Source organism: Xyrauchen texanus, chromosome 21, assembly GCF_025860055.1.
Source record: "Xyrauchen texanus isolate HMW12.3.18 chromosome 21, RBS_HiC_50CHRs, whole genome shotgun sequence".
Classification (NCBI taxonomy): Eukaryota; Metazoa; Chordata; class Actinopteri; order Cypriniformes; family Catostomidae; genus Xyrauchen; species Xyrauchen texanus.
Window position 1 is genome coordinate 9,672,422 of NC_068296.1, and position 25,191 is coordinate 9,697,612.

Below are 25,191 nucleotides of genomic sequence, written 5' to 3' on the forward strand. Positions count from 1 at the left end.
CCGGTTCTCGCCTCCTCCTTTCCATTAATCCCTTTACAATCATCTTAGACTTATATCATTCAAAAGCAATCATTCAAAAGCAATCGTTTTCAATTATCAGTGTCATTGTAGAAATTCACATTTCACAGTCAGGCAGGATTCATTTAATTCCAGAGTTAACGTGTCTAATAACAGGATGGTTACTGAGATTAATAGAGTAGTAATCGGCTGGTCATGTGATTCTAAAATGGCAGCCCCCATGAGGGGACCCGCTCCATGTAGAATAAAACAGCTTTCATAAGGTTACTGATATCACTAGGTCTCATCTTACGTGAGTGGTCATGATTTTAAACATTTCTTTACAAGTAAAAAAGAGAAGCACACATATAGATGAGTAAATAGGTGTGAGACCAAAAAGACAGACAGATCGAATGAGAATTTTGATGCAAAAAAAAAAAAAAAGAGAGATATTAATGCAAAGCGAAGAGGGTGGAGATGTTGATACAGACAGTGAGACAGAAATTATATAAACAAGATTTGATTTTGAGGAGCTCTCTTACCACACGCTGTTTGACGTTGGGTTTCTGAAGGAGCCATTCAATGTCCAGTGTCTGCCCATTCGACTGCCAGAACTGGTGATGGCAAGGCAATGTTGCATTGTCCCCGACAACCCGCTTCATCTCAGTTTGAGCCCTGGTCGAGAGCAAGCTCACCAGCACTGTAGAGAAAGGAGAAAACAGAACATTACCATACAATATGCAATGGAATGGTGAGAAAATCACATTAGGACAAATTATGAAATCTAAATCATAAAATGAAAAAATGGGACACAATGGAACACATAAAATGTTTTAAATACAAAAGACTGAAAAGTTGGATTGTGTGCCTGTTCAAAAAGTGATTTGAACTGAAATATCTCAAATGCTAGATGTGGTATGAAGAAATAGAGAGCTAAAAATTTACAAGGTTTGGAATGGGACATGAAACTCCTGGGCTGAATATGAGTCCCACTCCAGCACTGCCCTACTGTCTTGTGGACTTCACGGACACACACTGGCAAAGGCCATGAGACTGTAAGTCCATTTCCAATACTCCATTTGGCATACAGCCTCTATGAATGTATGCTCCTTTCTGCCACTGGGACACTGGGTAATTTACTGTAGGCTATTGGACATCGCTGGAGGCTTGAGTAGCATTACAGACAGGCGTCGTGAGGATTTACAGACTAGTTAGGTCCCACGGGGGCCAAGAATAGGATGAGATACACAATTCCCTCCACCTGGTGAGATGACCTTGCAGTGCAAACAATGCCACATAGCTCAATGCATCACTGGTCTTACATGAGCAAAACCAACAGATATATTTGGCGTTCTGGCATTAGAATAACTTTGTACTTAATCTGCTGTTAATTATCACAAATATCTGCAGACATTTCAACCATACAACAGTTGCTAAAATGATGCCAGCATGGTGATATATCCGGCTTGTGTAAATATTATGACATTTTCTCCTATTAGCTCTCCGACCCTTGAGAAAGGACAGTGCATACTGGACTGCATTGCTAAGTACAAGCTAAGGCTTGACGGATGTGTCAGAAAAGCACTCGTGTGTGTTTTAAGAGTGTTTTGTCTGGCTGTGCTCATTTGGCAATCTGCACTTCATGTTGAGAATGTGTAAGCGACATGTCGCGAAGAAAGCATGGCTCATAATTAGCTAACTGACATGTATGAGAGTAACCTAGTTGTTAGTGGACTTCGACACGTTAAAGTCAATAGGCTCTTTGTAGAAGAGGGGGACTATGAGGGGGCCTGACATAACAATTGTAATTAATGGAGAATATGGCAAATAGAAAAACTTCTGTGAAGAAGTTGAGGTTGGCTAATGTGCTAAATCTAGTGGCGACATGCCACATGTGTTTGACAATTCACCTCCTTCAGCTTTAAAAATGTTAATGTTTACGTGTATTAAAGAAAATGTTAGTGCTATTGACGATATAACATTTTGAAAATTAATTCACTGGATGGCTGAATGCAATAGTGCACAGTGTATAATACGTTATTTGGGACACATCTAATGTTAGTTGCCAGTTAAAACCCATTTAATTTATGTAACATAATGTATTTCCATGGGTAACAGGATATTCAACAAGAAAAACCTAGGACAGGACTATTCACTGGAATTTGTTTGATCATGAGAAGTGAGTATTGCATACCAGAAAGGAGAAATAATGTTTTCTAAAAATATTGACTAAATAGCTATTTGGCAAATGGTTAATATTATTCAACAGCATACATGGGCTAAGTGACATCAGGCGAAAAGGAAAGGCATTTCTGAGTAAGAGTAAGTTTTTATATTTTAATGAAAGATTATGAATATTTTTTTTTTTTTTTTGGAAGAATTTTTCTTTTGTCATGGTTTCACAAAAACAATTCCTAAAACAAATGATTTTGGAGCATGCTGTCATGATGTAAAGCCTCATATGCTCCAAAAACACATTGTTTGTTAAAGCCATGGCCTAGTGGTTAGCATATGTTCTCCAAAATATGGACTGAAATTGCGTATTGTCAGAAAACAAAACTGTGTTTGATGAAAGACACACTTCACTGTAAAACAATAAGTTCTTTAGGAATGCAGGTGAGTAGATTTCTGACATATTTCTTCCGGGGATGTGGGTATTGACCCCTGACCCGAATATATGAAGTAATACAAAAGGGAAAGCAATCTACTCTGGTTTTGTTAAACAAGCACCGTTAAAGCACAAGGAACATCTTTCTTGTATAGCACTTACTGCCAAAAGAGCCATGCGACTGGCGGTTCACTGCCATTCTTTGAAATCCAGCGTTTTGAACATGACGTCTCCTCAGCTTCCAATTATGAATACTGAGGATTTAGACATACTACTCCATTGGCAAACTGTTTTCAGGCATACCATATAGTAGGAAATTATGGATATTCTAATGCAGCTTCACTTCTTTAAACAAACATTTTTACAACTTGACTGATCTCTGACAAACATGTTGTTTGTCAGAGCCGTGGCCCAGAGGTTTGTGTATATGCTTCAATACACTGAGTCTTGATACTAATGCAGGCAGGTTACTTTAGTCTGACACTTATGAGTTTCGCATCTTCAAGCAAACATTTTTGGAGCTTGTTTTAAAAGATATAAAACCATATACAGTACACACTAATAGCATATGGATTGTCTAGCGGTTAGTGCATGTGCTCCAACACATTGAGCACTGTTGCTAATATGGACAACTTGAGATGTTTATCTGATCCTACAAATAAAAGTGAGGAAAAAAGCCTTAAAAGTGTATGGTACAACTGTTAAAAAATCATATTCCATCTGATCACATTATCCTTTTAACATTGAGAGTTCTTTTGCAGATTTAATGTAATATGGAAATGTTAATATATACATAGAACCTGCAAATGCTCGGAGTTGTGTGGCATGGTGGAGCAGTTTAATGAGAGGGTATATCCTGGAGTCATTATCATTAATGGTGAGTTTTTTATTCAGCTCTATGGTTTCAATGGACTCAACAGACTCCAGGCAGTCTGATGAATTAGAAATTATAGAGTATCCATGGCTTTCTGTCTCTTTGCGTGAAACTGTCAAACTAAAACCATGAGTCAGCCGAAAGAAGCAGCATGGAGCACCCCTGCAGTCAGCACTGCTCATGTTTTTTTAATGTGCATCTTGTACCCTCCATCATCTGGTGTGATCTCCACTGAGTCTGAAACACAAGGAGAGATATGTGTGTTCTGGAGAAGTAAACTGGCATAAGGCAGGAGTTTGGAACGAGATTGTTTCATTCGATCAATGGCAGACATGGGACAAATTCACAGAAGCTGTTTGAAAATAAAGTTTATTTTTGCGATTCTCTTTGGTGGAGCTAGTGTCACAGAAATTATACACTTACATATTGGTATAAGTATTGAAAAGCCCATGTTGGTCAACCACTATTATATTATACTAAATATTTTTCCTAATTGTCTGTGATGAAAAGAGGCAGAGACAAGACATTTAATTTGGAGTCTGCCGGGTCAGACTGGGTCACCTTGGAATTTCACTTTGGTTTGGCTCTGTGCTGCTAAGAGCTAAATCCCCTCTTTCTCTCTCACCCACATCTGAACTCTTAGGCCTAAATATCAGTCCCTTGCTCTTTGTACATACAGACTGCACATTTTCTCACACACAATATGCCTTAGCTTGCTGAGTCACTTCTTGCCTGTTATCAGTTATGGAATGGATATCACATTAATACTGGAACAAGCTGGCAAGATATCAAATAACAAGATAAAAAGCTGTTTTAATTTCATTCTCCAAGGTTGGTAAGGCTCAGCAGCAAAAATATCTGTTATACTACCAGCAAGGAGGTTTCATCCCTGCTGAAAAGACTGGCTTAAATGAGCCTAAAGTGGTTTGCTGGTCTTAGCTGGTTTAAGCAGGTTTTGCTGGTCTCCCAGCCTGCAGAAGCTGGTATTATCTACTCTTGCTGCTATCACAGCCTTGCAAAGCTGGTGTTCAGTTGGTTTAGCCGGTCTGCCAACTGGCTTTCCAGCTTGACCATCTAACAAGTGCCCCAAACTCCTCTAAAACCACCAAACTACCAGCAAACCACCTTATTTAATATGTTTTGAGATGTTTTCAGCAGGGATAGAAATTTTTCACATTGGTATAAATACTACTTAGGGGTTCAGGCTAGAATGAAGAATAGTGTGATGATGGATTTGGGAACTGCCAAATAACAAAGGACATTGCATCTGTTTGCACTTTTCGCAGTTAATTAAGAATTTAAATTCTAAGACTGTAGGTCTTAATATTACAGTTAATACAAAATCGTTTTGTTTAAACATTGGCACCTAACACTTACTTAGTTTACTAGGGAGCTGGCCCCCACAGTGAGCCTGGTTTTGCCCAAGGTTATTTTTCTCTATTAACCAACATCAACACAGTCACCTTAAGCTTGCTCACTGTGGGTCAAAATATAAATATAATTATTTTCTATTACTTATTTTAAGGCACAATTTACAATCATGTTTTTTTTTTCTTATTAAATTGCACTATTATGACTCAAAGACATTACTATATTACAGATTTTTCGGTTAAAGCATAATTTTCTTTAAAGCTTCTTTGAAATTGTGTGTTGTGAAAAGCACTATACAAAAAAACAAAAAAAAAAAACAGGGCTTTCTGTTTCCTTTTTAGTTGCATAGACAGCGTGAGGAAAGACAGATGGATATCAGCATGCTGTTATTGTCAGGGTAGAGACCAGGAGATCAGAGGTAAGTGATTCAAATATAGTTTTATTCAAGTATAGAAGGTGAAAGGTAAGTATCAGGTGACTTTTCAGGTGCTGGTTTAGTGAAGATAGTTCGTTGCACGGAGAACAACTGGAAATCCAAATGACTTGGATCGTAGAACATTCACTCTGTATCAGTTCGTTAACTCCTTCTCTTTTCTAGGAGCAATCGGGCCGGTTTGATCAGATCTCAGACAAGGGTTCAGGAATCGGATAAGTGATCTGGAAATGGCAGAACAACAGTGCATAGGGTTAGTATGAATCAGGTAAGAAAACGGAATACTCAGGTTTTCAGGATCGACGGCGATATCAGGACTCAGGGAGAAATGGTCTGTTCCTGTTGGAGGCTTGACAAAGACTGGATACAAGGTGAGTGTTTTTATGAGTTGGCTGATGAGGTGATAAGTGATGACCAGGTGTTTGTGATTTAGAATTCTGGGGAGAGTGATCTTTGAGTGGTGGACTGCAATGAACTTGACTGATCTCTGACAGTTATTGGAAAATTGGCGCATTATTGGTTCTTGAAGTTAAACTGGTAGAGCATAGCATTAGCAACACGAAGGTCATTGGTTTGATTTTGAGGAAACACACATACAGTGTTGAACAAATGTTGTTCTTGAATGCACTGTAAGTCACTTTAATCTGCCAAATGATTAAAAGGATCTTCAAAGAAACAAAGGAGCCAAAAGTATTTAAGATAAGTATAGTTTACCTTTCCATGGCATCTTTTTGCACATCCACAGCATGTCTCTTTGTCATGTGTTCATTCTGACTGCATTTGGTCATTTTTGGCTTGATTAAATAGCTATAAAAAAGAAAAGTGAACAGAAAGAGAAAGAGTTCTGTGAAAATGCCCTAGGGGGAGCTGTGCTCCATTAAATTCAACCACTCTTTCATACTCTTTCATACATCAGAAAGCATCTCCTGTAGCCTACTTGTCAACGTACCATACACCAACCAACATACACGAACCAATACCTAAAATCATTCACCACCCTGCTCTCCAAACCACTCTTAAACTTCTTAACCCTTCAACCTGAATGCCTGTAAATCTAATGTACAGCTTTCCTTTTACAACAAAGCCAGGCACAAGGAGATTACAATGACTGCTAATAAGTATAATCTCATAATTGAATCCACAGTGCTGGCCAACACATCCACTTCCAGGGTGGTTGAATTAGAATCTAAACTAGATACTACATATTTAATACTACAAAATAATCCCTCTTCAGCCTGTTAACCAAGTAACCAGCAGAAAAGTACTTCAAAATCAACTCATTCAATTCAGTGTTTGACTTTTCTGTTGTCCAAAATTAGATGCTCTACATCAGCTATGTGCTAACCTGAGAACCTTTGACCTCTAAGACAATTGCTCTAAAGAGCCTTACTTTAAGAACAGATCAAGAGGGGCTTATGTTCTTAATGCTGTTTGTTTTGCTCTCTGTGATCTCTCATGGGCTCTCTATCTGTCAAGGCTCATGGACAATTGCAGGCATGTTAATTAATACACAATGAAACTGATTTCATCATTAATTGAACACCGTAATCAATAAGGGCTCTAACAGGTTGTTAATGGAGGTTTTGTTTAAGTGTGTTGTACCTGTTATCATGTCCTTAAGAGTTCATGTAGCTCCTGTAGAGTTCCTGTAGCACAACTGGTAGAGCATGGCACTAGCAATGCAAATAACACAATGCACATAAATGCACTCTAAGTGGCTTTGGTTAAAAGTGTCTGTCAAATGCATAAATGTAAATGTTTCACAAAGTATCAAAATCATATTAGAGGTGTCTCCTAAAATTCCTTCATAAGAACAAACGAGACAATGCATCCTTTTCAAGTCAAGTCAAGTCAAGTGGTTTTTATTGTCGTTTCAACCATATACAGTTAGTACGGTACACAGCAAAACGAGACAACGTTCCTCCAGGACCATGGTGCTACATAAAAACAACAAAGGACCAACATAGGACCACATGAGACTACACAACGAAATAAAATACCTATATAAACTACCTAAATATACCTATATAAAGTGCACGTGCAAACATGTGCAAAAAGTACAGGACAGTACAACAAATTACTGACAATGAACAGGACAATAGACAGTGCAGCTCGACCAGTACTCAGTAGTGCAAAAAGATGACAGTTTCTAAAATGTAAACATAACATACTATGAGATAGTGTTCTATGCACATAGCAGTTATTGATGTAGCAGACAGTTATAAAGTGACAGTAATTAAAGTGCAACTCAGGACACGTGTGTGTCAAACCAGTCTCTGAGTATTGAGAAGTCTGATGGCTTGGGGGAAGAAGCTGTTACACAGTCTGGCCGTGAGGGCCCGAATGCTTCGGTACCTCTTGCCAGACGGGAGGAGGGTAAAGAGTTTGTGTGAGGGGTGTGTGGGGTGTGTGGGGTCGTCCACAATGCTGGTTGCTTTGAGGATACAGTGTTTTTTGTAAATGTCTTTGATGGAGGGAAGAGAGACCCCAATGATCTTCTAAGCTGTCCTCACTATCATCTGCAGGGCTTTGCGTTCCAAAACGGTGCAAGTCCCAAACCAGGCAGTGATGCAGCTGCTCAGGATGCTCTCAATAGTCCCTCTATAGAATGTAGTGAGGATGGGGGTTGGGAGATGTGCTTTCCTCAGCCTTCGAAGAAAGTAGAGACGCTGCTGGGCTTTCTTGGTGATAGAGCTGGTGTTGAGGGACCAGGTGAGGTTCTCCGCCAAGTGAACACCAAGGAATTTGGTGCTTTTGACGATCTCCACAGAGAAGCCGTCGATGTTCAGCGGAGTGTGTTCACCTTGTGCTCTCCTAAAGTCAACAACCATCTCTTTTGTTTTGTCGACATTCAGGGATGGGAAACACTCCCATGTCCACATCCAGAACACCCACCGTGCTTGCCGACTGGGCTGGGGAGCAGCCACGGTGGCTCCTTGCTTAAGAAGGAAGTGAGACAAGACCTTAACGTTCTCATGGGCATGTTCTCGCAATGAGAACACGACACTTCCACGAAAGCTGCCTCGGGATAATGGCACCCAAGCACCTGAGACAGATTTCATGGATATCCAGAGGGGAGAGATTACGTCCACATCCAGTAGCGCAAACGTGGAAGGACATCTTTAAAAAGATGCCAAGCTTTGCGTGAGCTCTTTTAGAAGAATATATACTCTTTTGAATAATCTCTTTTAGCACCGGCAGACTTGGCTGCAGAAGTGCCCAGGGGAAGCACAACACTCTACTGTGTGAGGGTGACTGCTGATATGTGCCGTATAATCCAGGAGCGTAGCGAAAGGTGAGAGGAAGAACACATTACATGCATCCGGCTCCGAAGAAAAAATCTGAATGAATAATGTACGGCATCTCCTTTTATACCCGTATGTCCGGGGCGGAGAGTGACATGCAAATTCCACTCGCCAATTCTCATTAGCCTTATCTATTTTAAGCAAAGGTGATTGGGGCTCTCAAGATCGAACCCCTAGTGTCACTACATCGACACAACGTCAATGAGTGATAGACAGGGAACACCTCTGTTACAATTGGCTAACCCCCTATACCAGCTTTGTTCACACTGTTGTTCATCAGTGCAGTACATGTATTTTCCATTTACAGGCAGCTGTATACAGAATAGCTGATGATAATTTATTTAAATGTGGGTGGTCATCTGTTCTGACATCATAACAATAATGATTTCTGAATGACCTGTTTTTGATCTCTGGACTGGGGAGTGAGCTTTACTTTGTGCATATTTTACGTACATTGAGCTCTTTATTTCAAAAGAGCATGGAAATTCCATTTTTCAATGATATCCCTCCTTTAAAGGATGCAGAACCATCTAACACTTCACTTCAATTCGGGACTCCCAGCTTGATTCTTCAGGACTGTGATGTTGATTTTCCAGTGTCCTATCTTACAGCTCAACTCAATTCAATTCATTTATGAAAATGAATTCATAGGCACTGCTGACATATAGTACGCATCATCTGATTCTCTCTGACACATGATAATTTGCCGTCGCAGATGAGAAAACATGTGCCTCCGGGACAGCAGAGTTCTACAGCGCTTCCAGGCAGGTGGTAGAATTAACAGATAAAACAGCATTTCTTTTTTGTTTTTGAATGCTTGGCTGAATATGTCCGAGAGGTTCTGTCAAATCCAGGTGAGCAAAAGTACTGCAAAGCAACAACAATAATACTTGTACATGTATGTGTGCTTCGTCAAGACCAAGATTTTACATTGGACATCAAGTGGCAACCCAGCCACTAATTTTGTAATATAAATGTAAACAATAGGCCTTGAATAGTTGAGGGTAGGAATGGGCAGTATGATTAAAATGATAGATGACGTGATGAGTAAATTTATATCACGTTATATACCAAAATATATACAATATATTATAAGATAACATAAAAAAGTATTTTGCTGGAAATTACAGATTTTTATTTTTTATTTTCTATTATTTAACCATGTGGTAATAAAAGTTTTTTTTTGAAAACAAACAGATGGATAAAACAATGAAGGACACAACAAAGGAATGACTGTATAAACAGTTTATAAAATGTAAACAAAAAAGGTAATTCAAAGTAAATGATATCAATACAAAATGATTGGTTAGTCTGGCATCAGTGCAAACGGCTTCACATTATGTAATACATTTTAAAAACTAAATCTCAAAACAATAAAATAAATCTTATAAAATGGGTGACCACAAACAAAGGTCCTTTCAAGGCAAGTCAGTCCACTCGGTGGCCATCTTTGGATGCAGCTATTTTCTATGTGAAAAGTACAGCTCCTCTCTACTTGAATGGGAAAAGACCAACATCTCCAAAATATTTGGTCAAGATTATGATCAAAGAATATTTTTAAAATCAGCAGTAAAATCTGACAACAATAGTACCATAAATTGTGCTTCTTTAGCTCAGAACTCACACACACACACACACACACACACACACACACACACACAAATCAGGCTGGTTCAGCTGATGCGCATACATGGTCTCGGGTTGATTGACAGGTGATGTCTGCATTTAAAAGGTGATTATCTCTTTTATCTGTAAGGTGGGACTTTCTTTGCAATATCTGTTGTGCATTCCAATTTCTCACATTCATTTTAATACCAGTGGTCTGTCTCTGCTTAACTGTCTCTGCCTCAAATCAATTAAGTTTTCTATTAATGGGACAACTTGGAACGTTGCTTGGCATCCACAAACAACTAAACTCGTACTGTATTTTGCAATGTATGTATGTAACAACTCTCAAAAAAAAAAAAATATCTTGCTTTGCTCTGCATTTTCACATTACTCAAAGTATGTTTTTTGTACTTGAATGGGTTCTACATTAGATCGGCTGCTCTGTGAATATTCCATGTTTGTTTTTTGTTTTCCATGTGCATTTGTTGTCATTTCTGTTTGACAGTTCACTTGTTTGGCGGCAGTAATTGTTTCATTGAAATAAAGTAATTACTGGCTCCGCTATCATTATCTCCACCTGTCGCTCATTTTCTCTGGCCTATTAAGCTTGCCCTCTTCCTTCAGTGTTTGTCTGATTGTTGCATAGCATTGCATAGTGTTTGTCCTGTTCAGTCAAGACCTTCGTATCTCACCTCTCTGTTTTGTTCCTCTGTTTTTTGTCTGTGTCGGTTTTTGGACGATCTCACTTGCCCTGCTCAAGACCTCGCTTTTTCTCTGCGGTTATCTGGATGCTCATGTCTCTCTCTCTCTCTCTCTCTCTCTCTCTCTCTCTCTCTGCACTGCCATCCAAGTTGTGCATCCATTCTGTTAGACTCACTGAAGGACTGACTCGTTCCCAGCTCTCTCTCTCTCCAGCTAAAAGGACTGGTCAGAGCTGTGGATTACTAGTCAGATTCCAGCATTCCTTCTCTGAGGATTCTGTGGATTACTGTTTTGTTTTGTCTTTTTTTAAAAAAAGATTAAAATTTTTGCATCCAGCACTTTGGTCCTCACCCGTTCTTGACAATTCTCACTTCTAGATACCGTAAAGCAGTCATGCTCACTAATATAAGTGTAAATATCCACCACAGTATAAACAACATGCCAAAATATTTGAATAATTCTACCATAGCATACTGTAGTATATACTGTCATACTAACCAACCCTGGTACAGGGTGTAAGAAATTGTGGCACAAATTTCTAATGTCTTTGTGACAAACACACTCGAAAAAGCTAATATAGCAGATTGTTTTCTCCACTGGAACTTTCAAAACCTCATCTGCTTCTCATTAAAGCACAAAATAACTACACAATACTTTTTACAACACATGTTAAGCTCAGGCGTAGACAAAACACACATTCAATCATTCATAATGATTATCGAATGAAATGACAACTTGCTCTAAGACCATTTTTAATCTGGGTTTAATATGTATCTAAGAAAGCAATAATTGTTTTTACTAGAGTAAAACCAAAGGAGTAAGTCCCCACTGGAATGCTGGGTCATGGAATGGCTGGCTATGTTCTCAAAATTCAACGTCACAGTGAATGTATTGTGCACACTGAAACATTGGAACTCATATAGAACACTCCCAGAGCCTGCTTCCTTCTCACTGTCTTTGTAAACCTAAGCCATACTCATGACTAAATGGAAAAGGGATAGAGGACATTTGAAGCTCAGTCCTTACGCCTACACCCTGCTCACAACAGTTTGGCTGACATCTCACTCAAAGCCAGTTTTAGAATGGATGTTTGGCATTTACATTTAAATTATGCCTATGAATTTTTGAATATACTGTCACATTCAGAGACTAATCGGTAGATGCCTTCAGGGTGAGAAAGACTTGAAAAAAATGTCTGCCAAATAATGGCTGTTGTATAGAATTTAGTGTTGCTATTTCTACGTCACGAGTGGTTTACAAACAGGACTCCAAAGACACCATTGGGGTAGCTAAAGACTATAGCAGAAATATAGCAATGTTTTGATGGTGCCACAGAGCCATAATGTTCTGGGAAATCAATGGATAGCTCACTTATAGTTGTCTCTTCACATAAGTTTGAATTGGAAAATATATTTAAACATTGAAAAAATGTAATTGAAAAAAAAATATAATGAAAACAACAATATGGGCCAGAAGTCCACATAAATTATCCGATATAGGACTCGTTTTACATTGGATATAGATACTTGTCTACCTAGTTTCCTCCAGCATCTTCACAAAGTCCTTTGCTGTTATTCTGGGGTTGATTTTCACTTTTTGCACAAAACTACGTTCATCTCTAGGGGACAGAATACGTCTCCTTCCTGAGCGGTATGATGGCTGCCTGGTCCCATGGTGTTTATACTTACATACTATTGTTTGTACAGATGAAGGTGGTACCTTCAGGTGCTTGGAAATTGCTCCCAAGGATGAATCAGACTTGTAAAGGTCCACAATTCTTTTTCATGATGTCAAGGAAATAGGCATTGAGTTTGAAGGTAGGCCTTATAATACATCCACAAGTATGTGTAGAATTCAGTACACCTACTAGCAGAAGCTAATTGGCTAATTGTCTAAAGGCTTGACATCATTTTATGGAATTTTCCAAGCTGCTTAAAGGCACAGTTAACTTAGTGTATGTAAACTTCTGACCCACTGGAATTGTGTGTGTCATTTAAAAGTGAAACAATCTGTCTGTCCAAGTCAATAACAATTGTTGGAAAAATTGCTTGTGTCATGCACAAAGTAGATGTCTAATACTAAATCTGTGGAGTGGTTAAAACATTTGTTTTAATGACAACCTAAGTGTATGTAAACTTCTGACCTCAACTGTTATGGTGAATGTCACAAAATATGTTACACATCAAAATCAAAACATTTATTAAAATGTTTAATTTTACTGTAATATAGTAATAATACTGTAATACAATTGTTTGTATTTAAAAATATTAAATATTTAAAATTGAGTCAAAAATAATGAATTCCTTTTAATTACAGTAAATAATTTAATAATAATTATCATTTTATTATGGCATTATTTTATTTTATATAATATATATTACTAAACTATTTATTATATATTTTATAGATATTAATTGATTATAATTTTTTCCCACATTATTTGTCTCAAAGGATGTGCAAGAAATTAGTTAGTCATCATTTATTTTAATGATTTAAATATGTACATGTATTTAAAATGCAGAGTTAATCTGTGATAAAAGTATAAGTAGAAATATATGCCATAACATAAGTGGACATGCTAAAAATTGGCAAATATTTTGCCATTTTCCAGTGTTTTTCTTTTTTTTGTAATTTTGTAATTTGTAATTTTATTTGTTTATAAATAATAGGATCAAATGGGCAGATTCAGTTCATGTCAAGCTTTATTTTAAATAAAAACTTTAGTGTTCAATGCCAATGACTTATTAGACACTATATATACAGATATAAATAAAATTAAATGCTGAAGTTTAATATGCTGAAGTTTAAAATCTAAAAACTATTATTTTTACTATTATTCTCATGTGCAGTTTCGCTTTTGACACTGGTTCAGATGACAGTGAGAGAGCATTTTTTTGGGTTATGTGAAGAGATATGGCATTTTGCCCGCATCTCTCCCACACCTTGCTCACCACTTGCAAATAAAGTCTCTATTCACTGTAAAGTAAATCCAGTCGTGTGTAAATCCAGTCCTGTGTTTATTATGCCCGGGACATGCGTCGGGGGTAATGAACAGTATAAAAATACAAAAATTAAAATCCACTACAAATCTACTTCTCTAAAATTAAAATCAGATTACTTTGCTGATTACTTCATTGAAAAAGTAATCAACTTACTAATTACTTTATTTTAATTATTTTAACAATAAAATGTAAATAATAAAATAAACAATAAATTATGTATATTTTCTCCTTGTTCAATGTTGCACAATCTTCATCTGTTACAGAGATGCAAACAGACGTCTAATGAACTCACATTTTAAATGTTTTACAAAACCGCCTAAATAATATATTTGTAAAAAATATTTGTAACCCAAGTAGTGTACTTCAAAGTAATTAATTGCATTGAAAGACAGTAACTGTAATCTGATTACAATATTTTAAATGTAAAGTATTAAACTACTTTTTGTGTCTAAAAGAAATTATATCACAGTATCTAATTACTTTGTTATCCAATTACAACCAACACTGCTAATAAATAAGCGTCCACTGCTCCACACAATCATTTACTGTGCTAGGATGAGCTGTCGAGTCGAGTGTGTACCTACTGGAAATTTGTATATGCCAATTTTTGCCAAAGAAATTGGGGAAAAACATTAGTGAAGTTTCAGGAAGTGAAGAAAAAAAGAACACTACTGAATTAATTGCATTCATTTTTTCAAATCCATTTCATCCTTTTGATTTTTGGGTTAAAAATTATCCAGACTTGTTCTTGACAGGTTTCATGAAAATATAATTTGCTCAGTATAAAAACAATAGAAGTCAAAGCAAAGTCCCCACCATGATAAAAAAAACAAATGTGTGTGAGGGTATCAGAAGAAAACAGCTATGCGTATAAAACCTAGTGCCTCCAAAATCAAACATTACCTATCTGTGTAAATGGAAACCCTTTTTTTAATGGAAGAAGCACATTCCTTTCATCTCTTCTGAATGACAAACCAGCCACATTTCTCCAGGATATCTAGACACCTTTGTTTTCACTAAAACGCTCACCTGACAGTCTGTTATTTTCCTTGGCAGACATTTCATTTTGCGAAAATGAAAAGGAATTACCTATTACTGGAAGCATTCTTGATGAAGAAAAGCACTACACATTCTCTCTCTCACTCTCTCTCTCTCTCTCTCTCTCTCTCTCTCTCTCTCTCTCACACACACACACACACAATGTCTGACACGTATGTCCCTACAAAGTTCAGGTTTATTTCTGACCATGACATCCTAACAGATGGCCTGGACTCAGAGGAGTACTATGAGTCAAGGAAAGAGAGAGAAAGAGAGATACACCCTCTTCCTCACCTGGACTTTACAGTACTTGCCAGCCAAAATATTTAAGGATTTTATGTTAGAAAACCTGTAAATGTGAAAAACAGAAATCCAGAAATGCACATGCACAATGCAAGCCCACCCAAAGGAACAATCACAAAAGAGATCTCTTTCATACTTCAGTTGTTTCTTCTAGACAGCTATGAGATTAAATGGAGAGAAATAGAGAATTAAACTTGAAGTGTGTAATTTCTGCTCTACTAGCATCAATAAACGGAACTGAAAAAATTATGATTATTTTCCAAACTGATTTGGTCAATAGATGTCATAAGGATTTTTAGGATAAACACCTGAGACAAAGATGTGAACTCAATGAAGTCTCCTAAACTAATATATATATATATATATATATATATATATATATATATATATATATATAAACTATATATATATATATATATATATATATATATATATATATACCGTATATATAACAATTAGTAATATACATTTTCCTATACATTTTTGCTATCAGGAAAGAGGGAAAGTTGCCTCTCAGGTCCTCAACTAAGAAGTAAACTATTTTTTTTTTTACTTCTGAATGTCTCTGAACTTTTTTCATGACTTCAGCTGAATCATCACAAAACAGATTCATTATCCAGCACAAAAAAAAAAAAAAAAAAAAACCTACACACAAACCACTGAACAGACTTCCATCAACTACCTGATGTTTAAAGCAACAGTGGGCACCATTCCACCTGAGCTGAGACACATAAAAGGAAGGCCATCTCCCTCTTTTTATTGATGCTGTCTCTTCATTTCTAACTGGTAGTGTCTGATCTTCTCTCACATTGTAGGAGCTATATTTCAACAGTGACCTCCCTGAATTAATACTTAATATGCTTTTGTGCAGTCAGGCCCATTTTGCTGCTATCTGCAATTTTTTCATTATGGGAAATTCAGCTGACTAGGTGTATGAAGTTAAGTTGCAAACTGTATCTGAGTAACACAGCTATTGGTTGGATTGAATGGATGCCCCTTTACTGCAGTTAGCCAATGCAAATGTGAATTACTTTCCCTGCTTCATGCTCTTGCTTGGTATTACAAATAATTCAATACTCTGGAGTAGGGTTGTGGCGATAGAACTATATCTATATTTATTTGAAAAAATTATATATCTAGTCGATCGCTAAGTTTTCATGTCACTAAAAAAACGCAAGCAGTCTGGCAAAGTTATACACACAACTAGCTAACTGAATCACAGTCATGAATTAGCCGGTTAGGAAATATTACGCCTGTTAGCAGGCAGCCCTTCTGTATGGAATCCAGTAATGAGACCAGATGAGTCTCGGTAGCTGCTAGCTTTCTGGCTAATATGATATCTTTGTGTACAGATCAAGACAACACTGACAATGCAATACAGCTATCGATTGAACACAACAACAACTCCAGTGCTGTTTATTTATGTACTATTTTGTTCAAGTTTTTTCATGATTCATAGCGCTGTCACATATCTTCTTCTTTTGATGTTTATTGACAGTTGGCAGTCCAGCTTATACTGCCACCTACTGAGCTGGAGTGGTGAGCATTACAAGAAAGTCTTTCATTTGAGTCAAATGTCAACTGAAGTTGATAAATTGGTAAAATTTTATTGAAAAGAGGTCACACACCGGAAATAAAATCCTAAACTGAGTGTACTTTAAGGTAGCTTACCCTCTAAGTTAGGTTTAATTTATTCTTGAGGACTAAAAAACATGTGGAATGCAGTTCTGCCACCAATAAATGGTATGAAGTATATATTGTGATCAATAGCGACATCAACAATCTAAAAAAAAAAAACTGAAATTTTCCATATTGTCCAGCCCTATTTAGTCTGAATTTGTTTGTTTTTTAAATGAGGGATGAGTAATGTTACTTATTAATTACTTATTTTAAAATGATTTAACATTATGCCACAAATGCTGTCGATTCAGCTTAACCTATATTGAATGCTCCACCTGTTATTTAAACATAAGAATGTGCCTTGTGTGAAGGCCTCCTAAAAAAACATAGTTTAATGGGGATCAAGTTAACCCACAACCTGCCTAATTATACAGGGCTTGCTTAAGACTAGCCGTCAACTAGTTTTTCAGGCAACCCACTGACTGATCTATTTTGAAAATGTATTTTTGAACATCCCTAGTATTCATAGCTGGTTGACTGTGTAGCAGATAGTTGCACAACATGAACAGCCCTTACTACATAAAAGCATCAATGTCTGTACGTGTGCCCAGAGAATCAGTCCAGCCAAGTCTTATCTGTAAGCTTTCCACCATCATTGAACAAACAAACTGCTCTACAGGGTTTCCCAGAGTGCTCATTTCAATCCCTGTGAGGAGACATACTCTGAATGGGAGTGCTGGGCTTTGACTACACAGGAGAATGAGACATGATGACAGTACGACAGGGCAGTTTCCATGTTGCACATCTCATTGGCTAATTAGCAACAGACGGAACACCAACATTCCCATTGGCTGGCATGAGACGAGATGCAGCAGTGAAATATTGAAGCTGTCTTCCAATTTACACTACTCTAGTCATCTGTGGATCATTTTGACAGGACAACAGAAGAGATGGTCAACTGCAACAGGAGCTAGATGCAGGAAGTAGTGTTGGGAGGAGAAAGGAAAAAGAGATTGATGAGGTGTGTTCAATCAGAGGCTTCACTGGCATCAGCTGTTTCCCTGGTGTTGAGCCGGTGTCAAGGCTTTATGTGTCACTAATATGAGCATGCATTTGATGTGAAGCAGTATGACAGTGACAAACCGCCACCTGTCCTGGCGACGCAAAGCAGAGGATTACAGTATATGAAGGTCCCATTAAAGCACAGATGATTGCTAATAGAGCAGGTTATTATCTGTCCTGTCAACTTATCACAGAACAAAAACAGCCACATCTTCTCTTTTTCAATCTCTCTTATTCTTACTCCTTTAAAGGTGCACTTATTCATTTCATCCTCATTTAAAAAGTTTTTCTCTTACATTTACATTTGGCAGACGCCAAATGCTTATTACAGGGACAATCCTCCCGAAGCAACCTGGAGTTAAGTGCCTTGCTCAAGGACACAATGGTGGTGGCTGTGGGGATCGAACCAGCGACCTTCTGATTACCAGTTTACCAGTTATGTGGTTTAGACCACTACACCACCACCAACTCATGGCCATTTACATGAGATCAGTCATACAATGTCAGTAACCTTATAAAAGCTGTTTTATTCTACATGTAGAGTGTCTCCTCATAGGGGCTGTCATGTTAGGATCACATGACCAGCCGAAAACGACTTGCTTAATCTCAGTGACCGCCCTGATATTGGACTGTGAATAGTGTTTTTCTACAATGCAATCTGTCATTTTGGAATTCGTTCAAAATTACAAGACTGCAAATCGAGGAATCTTGAATGTGTTTAAAAACATCCACATGGCTAGGTGTCAAAAAAATATTGGGTCCACTTTTAATTTTTCATATAGAAAGTAAAATAAAATGCAAACTAGCAATGCGCCAACATTCTGACTCTTAACATTTTTGTCCAAAAATACCATTATTGTTTTTTGGCTAAAAGAGAAATTAGGCTTCTATTTTCGGTTGTAGTTTTTGACACAGTGTATACAGATTTTCGTTTTTTTTTGCCAAGAATTCAGTAAGATCACTAGGTTTCTTAAAAACAGACTCAATTCAAGGTAAATTTACACTGTATCCAGCGCTGTATTCAGAAATATCTTGATACTGTTTTACTGTGTGAGAAACTGCTCCAAATTGTTCAGTGAGAGAGCGCTCTGAACGAATTGCCGCAATTCATTGAAACAAACCAAACAAAAAGTAATATTCATTCACAAATTGGGCATTGCTAGTTCTTTTAAACAGCCAACAGAATTACGGGACACATTTCATAATTGGTGAAATATTCTCAGAGTGTATATTTCACAGGTCAGTCGGAGCGCTCATGGTATGCACAGTGCGTATACAGCTGCAGGCGCCACTGGACACATACAGAAACAAAAAACATGTTCAGTTTGAACAACCCCTTAGTGAGCTGGACTGTCCATTAAGCATTTCTGTGAGATGACTTTTAATTGAAGTGTATTCATCCTCTGAATTCACTGTAAAATTGGAACTGATACCTGCAGTTTTGCCATTCTACTCCATACATGACTATTTTCTGTCACTGCTCATTGACATTCATGATATGTAATATTACACTCTTTAAGTCAGGCTGTCTTTCGTCTGTTCATTGACCCACACGTTTCTCTCTCCCCCCTCCCCCAGGCAGCGCGTGGCTTCCTCCCACTCTGTCCCTGATAAGAATGTCCACGCGGCCACATCCGGGGGAGGAAAGAAGAGAAGATTGAAAGCAGATGAACGAGGTGCTGGAGCGGCGGGTGTGGCAGCCTCATATTTCATTCCCTAAAGGCTGATTAAAAGGCCAGGCTGAGAGACTCCAGCTCACTGGGCAGACTGCTGCTTTCTGACTGACGGTCTGCAGCTTTGATTCTTCAATGAGCCAGGAGACCTTGCTTGCTCTGCCTCGGTCACTCTCGCAGTCTCACTCTCTGCCTTGGTCCCTTTGACCTCCTATCTCAATTTGGATGATAATAAATACTAAAAGAGAGAAAAATTACCTTGTCTTCAACTTTAATTTTGAAACACTGCTTCTACATAGTAAAAAAATAAATGAAAAACTTTTCAGATGTTGTACTGCATCTTGATTAGCGGATGCTATTCTCATGCTTTCAAAGAATATATCTGAACATCCTTGAAACAATATAAATTTACATGAAAAGCAAAATTGTGCAACATAATTGTTAGGGGCTGTTTACACCGAATGCGTTGTGTGGGCCTGTGCTATTTTTCCCTTTTTTTTTTTTTTATGTAAACATGCTTGATGATCGCCTTTGCGCAATTGCGCTGTGTCTCACTTTTCCTCAACATTGCACAAAGGAGCAATGTGGTTTTTAGAAGCCATGTCAGATTAAATGGAACGTCAATGTTTAAAAGTGTGTCTCGAGATGCTATCTAGCTTTTTTAGCATAAGAATGCGTTCCGTCTGAATGACCCCTTTGATAATTGTTATTCTCTTGCTTTCAAAGAATATATCTGAACATCCTTGAAACAATATATATTTACTCGATAAGCACAATTGTGTATGACAATTGTTGTTATCATATAATTAGGCATAGGTATATTGTTTTTTTCATATAAATTTAGAATTAAACAAAGAAAAAAATGCAAATGGGGTAAAAAAAACAACAACTAAAGATCAACCTAAAACATCTCTTAATATCATACATGCAAATTTGTTTCTCATGTACATTTATTTAAAAAAATAAAGGAAAAAAAGTGTATTTAAAAAAGGGTGTTCTGACCTAGTTGTCACGTTGCATCTTATTTTTCTTGAAATTCATTGATGTGAAGGGTAAATTTAGGCCAAGGGGTGTGATGCAAAACATTCAGAGAAAAAAAAAAGAGGACAAACCGCATGATTTTTGTATAAGCGTTCTTAAATCTAGAATGACTGGTTCGAAACTTAAAATGAAGTGAACATGAATAGAAGAAGTCTGGTTATGAAGAGAAGTGGTACAGTTTCACACCTCAGCAACTCCTTTTCTTCTTAGAAAACAGAGCGTTGCCCCACGGGACACATGTTTTCTAGTTTTTTTGGCACAAAGTTCAACAAGCAGACATTTGGATGGACTTGGCCCATTTCCTTCTGGTATGCACATTCCCTAAAGGACAGAAGAAAACAAATAAATAGTGGAGGTCTTGTTTTTCCAGTCCACTGGCCAGTGCAGGGCCTAGCAGTGGCTGCCACGTGTCCCTGTGTGGAGACTGGCGTTGTGCCTACACTCTGTGCACACAGACTAGAGCAGCAGAGCTGGGGCTGGGTGTGGATGACTGAATGTCTTGTTTGCAGTACTGTTCCACAGTCGACTGCCCCTCTAGGGAGGCACTGCTGTGTTTTTCTCCCAAATCTGGAACCAGGAGCCCTTTTTTCCCTCATTTACTCCCACAGCTGGTCTGAGCAGCAACACTCTGCTGCTCACAGTGCAGACACACCAGCAAGCTGTGCACATTCCCATGACATTGCAGCAATGTCATGATGTAGCCGCTGCAGCAAAGCAAAAGAGATGCAGCCATCTAATATAGCTAATGCTCTTGGAAAACTGGGATCATTGAAAAAAACTATTTTTTGTTAAAAATGGATGACAAGATTAAACATAGCTACAGGCAGCGATGACGGGCCTAAGCACAACTGGTCCATTTCCACCAGGTGGCTTTCAGAAAACAATGTAAGGTGCACACATGGATTTGGCATTTTATATTATTCTAAACAATTTTGAAGCAATTTGAGTACATATAAGAGGATTATTTTTAAGTCTGTTGTAAGAGCTACACTTCCTGCTGGCAGGTGGTGGTGCTATGACGGTGACCCAAAATAGTCAAATCCATGTGATAAGCCCCCAAGACTAAACATACATAGCAATTTTGATCTAAATCAAACATTGCACACAGAAGATAGGTGACACTTCCTGTTTCCCATTTTTTGTCATTAAATCAATGCCTCGCCATGGCAAAGCCATTTGATATATAAAAACCTGTTCACAATTTAGCATCTTCAATGTCTTGGCATAATGTGTTGACAGTATCATGAAGTAGAGTAGAAGTAGAAAAGAGCTTTCATATATCTGATCTTTTGTATTATTGTTCACAGTGCTTGAAGTGGAAGAAAATAGTGCAGGTACTCTCCTTGAGGGGGAGTAAAATAAATAAAACTCTAAATATTATGCATTTATTTACATTAAAATAGTATGTAATTACCCTTTGAGTCTGGCTATAAATGCCTTGTTAAGAACAAATATCACACCCTCAACTAACAAATAGGTTGTAATTAACTTTACTTTAAAAATAAAAAACATACAATTTTGGGTTATTGTTTATGAAATCTGAGGAAGAATATTTAGACCTGCTTAAGCTTATCTTTACCATATCGACGCACATAAGACAACAATGGCAATCTAATGTAGAACTCTCTTTTTACACAAAATAATGTAGCCTAAAACTAAGAAGTAGCATAATGTCTGTTTTTCCTTTTTTATTATTAATGTCCTCCCATTCAATGATGGGACAATTAGCCTTTTCTTGTCCTGCACACATGAATTTGCACACAGGAGCCATATAATTGTGCAGATAATAAATAATCATAAGAAACAATGAATTAACTGATTTGATGATGATCAGTATTGTGAACGCTGACACACACCTGTATACCACTGAACCCTGTCAGGATTTACGCATAGGCAAGTTCAGTGACACTTCACATAATCTTTTTATGAGCACTAGAGTAAATAATTGAGAATAATAAGTAAATAATTGAGAAACCTGTGTATTTTCTTTGAAGCTTTGGTTTTGATCATCAGTATATCTTTTGTGAAAAAAGGTTGTGCATATGAGCTGACATCACTTCTGTAACAGCTTTGACATTTTTTAAGTCTGTGGTTTTGACTGCACCCAGCAGATAAACAATTTGCATAAATACACTGAATAAGACGCAACAAAATGCGCTCACCCAAAAGCTGCTGATTCGTGTTTTGGGAAAAAGTGTAACTGAACTATGCCCAGACAAGCTTACACATGCAAGCCCTGGTCCGGAACTGGTCCATGGATAGTTTGACAACCACCGATGCTTTTGTTGCACGTGTGTGAGTGTTATTAAACTCACCACAGAATTTTGTGCTTGGGTAGCACATGTCGAGGCATGTATATCACATTCACCTCCGACATGTACATAATAATGATAATAATAACTTTACTCCTGCATCCTTTGCACTCTTATCACTGCACTTGTTATGTATACCCTGTCTTGTTTCACTGTTGCCCTTTTGTTTGCCATTTTTGTCACTTTTGCATTTCTTAGTTTTCACTTTAGTCCCTTATGTAACTCCATAGTCCCCTTGTTAGCGTTCGTGTTTTCTGTCATTGTTTTCACCTGTCCTCATTAGTTTGTCTTTTGCTTCTGTTAATCACCTTGTTATCTTGTTTGAGTTCTGTTCGTTCATTGGCCCCTTTTTCCCATGTTTATGTATTTATACCCTGTTTCTTTGTTCAGTCCTTGTCTATCGTTGTTTGATGTTAGCCTGGTGTGTGTTTCCTTCCCGAGTCCTCTGTTTGTTTACATCGTGTTTAGTTAACTGTTTTTATGTTTTATTTCCCCATTGTGGGTTGTTCCTTTGTGTGTTTACCTGTTTGTTTATTAAATAAAATTTAAACTGCATTTGGATCCGCATCTCCTCGTCTGCCTCGTTGCTCAAGCGTTACAGCACTATTTGTCAATATGTCTATTGTTTTTGTTCATAGTGTGTATATTTGTGTTGTCTACACTGTCTTTTGTGTTGTCTACACTGATTTTATTTTATTATTGTATTTTTGTATGAGTAAGCACATCATGAGCAATGTACAATCCTGAGTCAAATTCCTCGTATGTGTACACATACCTGGCAATAAAGCTGATTCTGATTCTGATGGGAGAACCAATCGGTATTACAACAGCATTAAAGGTGTTAAAAAAGAACATCTTGTCAGCCAGATAATACCCAGGGTTGGGAGGGTTACTTTTTAAATGTATTCCACTACAGATTAAAGAATACATGATGTAAAATGTGATTTGTAACATATTCCGTTAGATTACTCAAGGTCATTATCGTATTTTAAATACTTTGGATTACTTCTTCAGGACTTTTTCACTTGTTCTGACTATAAAACTCTATAAACTTTTGACTATAAAACTAAGGCCAAACATTTGGCTCAATTGTGATGTAAATCACACGATGCATGCAGAAGATATGAGACACTTCCTTTTTTTCCTTTTGTTGCATTGCCATGGCAACACCGTCCGATATATCAAAAATCCGTTCGGAATTTAGCTTCACCAATGTCTTGGTATGATGTCACCTTGATTTGGTACCTGTAACATGAAATTCCTAGGAGGAGTATTTCAAATTTCAGAGCATGCATTATTTTAAAAATCCAAAAGTTGGTTAAACCTTGTTGCTTTAACATCAGTTATAATATAGTTGTAAATATTAGTCATAGACTGATATACTGTATGTCGGCCAGAACAATGAATCCGAAGATATTTGTTAATTTTAAATTTTTAGGTTTTAGATTTTGGTCAATTTATTTGGTTCATTTTGAGTAAATATTGAACAAATTAAATCTAATTTTTTTAATTTCTGTGCCACTATAGTCAAATGGCAAAAAAATAAACATTGTTTTCAAACAGCTCTGAATGCATCCCTCATTTGCCATTATATATTAAGATATTATAAGACAGTTTATATAAGAGATCGGGGAACCTTTTATCTTTTGAACAGTGCATTAAAATGCATTATTGAGTTTCGTTGCATTTCTTTATATCCTGTACCTGTATGCAGTGTATGATGCTGAATATATTCAGAAGTGTATGTAAGGTGAATCTGACACTTTAAAGATTGATTGTGTGATGAGTCTTTCCACCTGAACAAATATTCTGGTTAAAACGCAATTGTAGGCTATCACACAAAGTGGTATGGCTTTCACTTCATTAAATTATATTGAGCTTTTAATTTAAATGAATGTAAACACTTTTACATTTTAGATAAATATATTGATTTGTATGCTTTTAAAATTAATAAGGCTGTGTGTTCTTATTGTGAACCTATAAATTAAATTACACATTGTTTTCAGGTATTTTTTCCAGAACGCACCTCAGTTACACAGCAACAGTGTTTTTTCATGCTGTGTAAATATTCAGATACTTCATATTTTCATGATGATCTCTTGATCTTCAGCGGAGAAGTAAATCACTCTGAATTTCTCTCAAGAAGTAAATCGTGCTGAATCTCTCCAAGCTTCACGCATTGGCTGTTTGTGGCAATCATCACTCATTCATGTGCACGTACTTAAGGGTGAAAGGAATATTT

At 37.2% G+C, this 25,191-nt stretch overlaps 1 protein-coding gene across 1 annotated transcript in view; it reads right to left on the reverse strand.

Annotated features, from left to right (window-relative positions):
• Positions 1-25,191, reverse strand: part of LOC127661835 (CXADR-like membrane protein) — a 106,573-nt gene that overhangs the window by 24,692 nt on the left and 56,690 nt on the right. The window contains exon 2 of the mRNA XM_052152758.1: positions 540-697. Coding sequence (XP_052008718.1) covers positions 540-697 — 158 coding nt within the window. The remainder of the gene's footprint in view (positions 1-539; positions 698-25,191) is intronic.